At 43.8% G+C, this 3,816-nt stretch overlaps 1 protein-coding gene across 1 annotated transcript in view; it reads right to left on the reverse strand.

Moving 5' to 3' along the window:
• Window positions 1-425: 425 nt before the first annotated feature.
• T265_01364 (hypothetical protein) overlaps window positions 426-3,816 on the reverse strand; it is a gene marked incomplete at both ends in the record, with an annotated part of 33,767 nt that continues 30,376 nt past the window's right edge. The window contains one exon of the mRNA XM_009165370.1: window positions 426-1,170. Coding sequence (XP_009163634.1) covers window positions 754-1,170 — 417 coding nt within the window. The remainder of the gene's footprint in view (window positions 1,171-3,816) is intronic.

The following is a 3,816-nucleotide window of genomic DNA, read 5'->3' on the forward strand; positions in this document are numbered from 1 at the left end:
CGTAGTTCAAACCCCGGCACGGCCATTGGATATGCACTACTAATTCGCTCTAACAAGAGCGAAAGTCGAGTCCAGTGCCTCCCCCTTTGGTGTGGATTCACACGAATAATTGCGCCAGGACAGGAGGACCACTGTTTAAAACAAAAGTGATGTGAAACTGAACACCTATCATATGTCTTGCATGTTCACTGTACCATGGTAGACACTTGATTCTCAGCCGCACTGACCAGTTCAGTTAGTCCTCCTTCAGACTGTCAGCATTTTGGCTTGAGTATACTATACGACATATCTTAACTCTATGGTGGACTGTTAGAGTATGGATACATGCAAACCTGTGAAGCACCGATAAATTTTGTCCATGCTAGAGAGCACTACTTCCAAATAGCACCTATTCACATGAAACACGCCGTATAGCCAACAAGGGAGAAAACTTGAGATAAAAATGCATCATTGCACTAGATCAAATTGCATAAACACGTTATGAAAGCTAACATTGCTAGTCTTAGGCCATGTTGTAAAATGCACAGTGAGTACTAAAGTCCCACCGTTTGAAGTATGGTCTCAAAGTGAGTGTACTGGAAAAGAAACAGGTTACACCAAGCAAGCTGCCATTATTTACAAGTTATCTTTGTAGTCAAAGAACAGGAGGAAAGCGAGTTTTGGAAGCTTCAGAAGAGTTATACATGAATTATATCTACACGATCACCAACGCACAAAAGTCCAGTTTGGTAGGCTGGACCAACCGCTCCTCATTTAGTTTGTATAGACGGACGAGACAAGCTGACAAAGCGAGGCACCTAAACAAGCGTCAGGAACGGTTCCCTGTGCCAGTACGGCAATCCAAAAAATTGCACTGGTAAGAACAAACAGAACGGTGATTGCCGATCTGATGGCATTTACGCAACAATTGGACGGTAAGGTTGGGGGAACTGAGCTAGATACGGAAGTGTAGGGCGGAGCAGGTGAACCCGTACATTGATGTGGTTGAGTGGTCGAGAAAGGACAGGAACACAGTTGACATTCGGCCAGATCCACACCGATTCGTCCCACACCATTGCTGCGGCGACCGAACGGTCCGTTGCGCCAACGAAAGCCATGGAATGTATCGTTTAGTGGACCGTTCCCAGGGTCTGAATTTCCAGAACATATGAAATTTTCTGCATATGTATCCTAAAATAACAGGATTAACAGATAGAAGCTGAGTTGAAAAAGTGATAGATGAAATAATTAGTGCTGAAACGCATAGAATCCTGTCACTTCCAACTGCTTTCCTTTTGAACTTAAAACCTTAGTGAAATAGCGATGAGTAAAATACGACAGAGTTTATGCCAAAGACTATGTATTAGTGTATTCCACTTATGAAAAGCTTCGGAGTAACACAGGGTCTTTTATGAGAAATAAAGTAGAAAAATGCTGAATAGCAATTATATTATGCACTTCTGGATTTCTTCAGTGTAGAAATAATATCAGTTACCTTTATTCCTGTCGAAAAAATGCTCGTCATAATCGTTTTCTCGCTGTCGAAGCACATTGAGCACCAAACAAATATCGAATGCAAAGCACCTTAATCATTCGCAAGTTATCCAGAGATGGCTCAAGTGGTTAGAGGGGGAATTTACTGACCGGAAGGTTCGTAACCTGGCAGTATCTTAACCCTCGTGCTTCCTTCAGGTGTCGTGGCAGCCACAAACGGGAAGTGTGTTACAGCTGAGCGATTTTTTCATCCAACTCCATTTTACCGGGTTCCTATTGGACTTCAATCACCCAAATGTAAACATAAAGTCTGTTGAGGTGTGGGCACAACGTTGGGTCCTAGCTGCAAGAGTTTGGGTTGAAAACAGCATCAATCTAAAGGTCTAATGGGCTAGTCATTTTGCATGGCTGAGACACCGAGTTGCATTTTGGGTGTCGAAAATTTGCCCGTGTGACATTTCTCAGATTACCACGAGGATTCCTTCCTTCATCAAGATAAGGCAGGATCATCATATTTTGTTACAGTATCCGCTCAATTTACTTGAACCTTTCCGGACAAATTCATTTAAAAAAATTGTTCAAAATCAACGCGGGCCTCCGTGATGTAAGGCTTTGTAGGAGTCAGATGCCAGAATGTTCATTTAGACAGGCTGTAATTTCAAGCGATTTTTAAACCTCCTCAGTGAAGGTGTTCTTTCTGATCTTCAGTAAACTCTGCTGGACATACCAAAGTGGACCCCACTCCATCGCGCCAACCTAGGCTATTCGTTATACGCCTTCACTACTCACAAACGAAACACGTACAATTTTTTGGTGCAGCTCCATCAACGACGTTTATGGTTGGGATGGATCGCCTGACAAGTAGGACACACTAGCCCTTCAAGGTCGTACGCATTTCCTTTCCATGCAAGGATAGCTCGAGAGAAATGCGCTTCCTAAACATGCATATGCCTATTTCGGTCAGTCCACTTGATTCCAATGCGCAATCAAGCTCCCTTGCTTGCTGTCCAAAGATTCGTTTTGTCAGGCTTTTAGTCGGTCTGTGGAAATAGCTAACCAGGCATGAAGGCCAGGGTGAACCTGCAGTGACGAGCCACTGACTTGGGGAAAACAGGGCAGTGAGGCGCGGATATGTCGAACAGTTTAACTGTAAAGAAGGTTAGCTGTTGAAAGAAATACGTATGTTTTGATCAACGGAGGAGCTCAGCATTTAGAAAGGGAAAGTAGAACACGAAACTTTGAGTGCTCAGCGCAGCTTAAATAGCCAGAGTTTTTCACGGTAGCTGGCATGGCCACTAACCACAAAGTCATATAAGAATAACACAGGAAGTCGCCATGTGCTTTGCAATAAGCTGATCTGTTTACATGCTGCAAACAACGTTGGGTAGCACATTGGGAACCACAATAGTGACTTGTGCTTCGATGCTGGTTTGAAGCAACGGGGATATATCAATTTTGCTTGCTCTGATTACCATAAATTAAAGTTATGTTGTCTGATTTTCCATGAAAACACAACAGGCTCTTAGTGGGGTGATTCAGCGGATTAACTAGGCGTTCAGGCAAAAGCGCCGCTTATTTCCTTAGGTTGCATATCTGAACTTATGGCAAATATTCCAGGTGCATGGTTCACTCCACTGCTAGACTTAATCAATTATTGCATAGGCCAAATGGTTGCCGCTCAGTTCTAGGTGGGAGGTAGTCATAGAGAAGCCGCAAACCTTGGGAAAGCAGTTTTTTCGGCAGTAAAGCTACCTGGAGATCTCAGATATTCAACGTCGCATTGTATCAAAGGCTTTGAAGATTAGTACTGCAGATGCCTGTACTTCGATTCATGTAATTCTGATCCAAAGTACTGCTGTGAGGCGGTGTCACTTGATAGATTGAGGTCAGATGTCACAATAGGAAGGGTCATCGTAAGCTAGATTAGAAGGAGTGATCAGACCGTGCAAAGGGTCTGCACCATGGACCGCAGTTTAACAAGGTACCAGTTGGCCTTCAGTGAAACAACTGAGGGCAATATATAGTTTTTACAGTTCGTTAATTTTTCTCACTTCCTGACGATTATGAACCCGACCTAAATCTGCCACCTTGACGTGGAAAGGGTCTGATGGACCGCAGTTTAACAAGGTACAAGTTGGCCTTCAGTGAAACAACTGAGGGCAATATATAGTTTTTACAGTTCGTTAATTAATTTCACTTCCTGACGATTATGAACCCGACCTAAATCTCCCACCTTGACGTGGTGGTCTGGCTTCAGTGCTGCAATGATCTCGCGGGCTACACTGGCTGGAACTTCGTTCCACAAGGTGCAACCATGCCAGGAAGGCCAAAGGGGAGCAGCCA

The sequence above is a fragment of the Opisthorchis viverrini genome, assembly GCF_000715545.1.
Source record: "Opisthorchis viverrini unplaced genomic scaffold opera_v5_14, whole genome shotgun sequence".
NCBI classification, from domain to species: Eukaryota; Metazoa; Platyhelminthes; class Trematoda; order Opisthorchiida; family Opisthorchiidae; genus Opisthorchis; species Opisthorchis viverrini.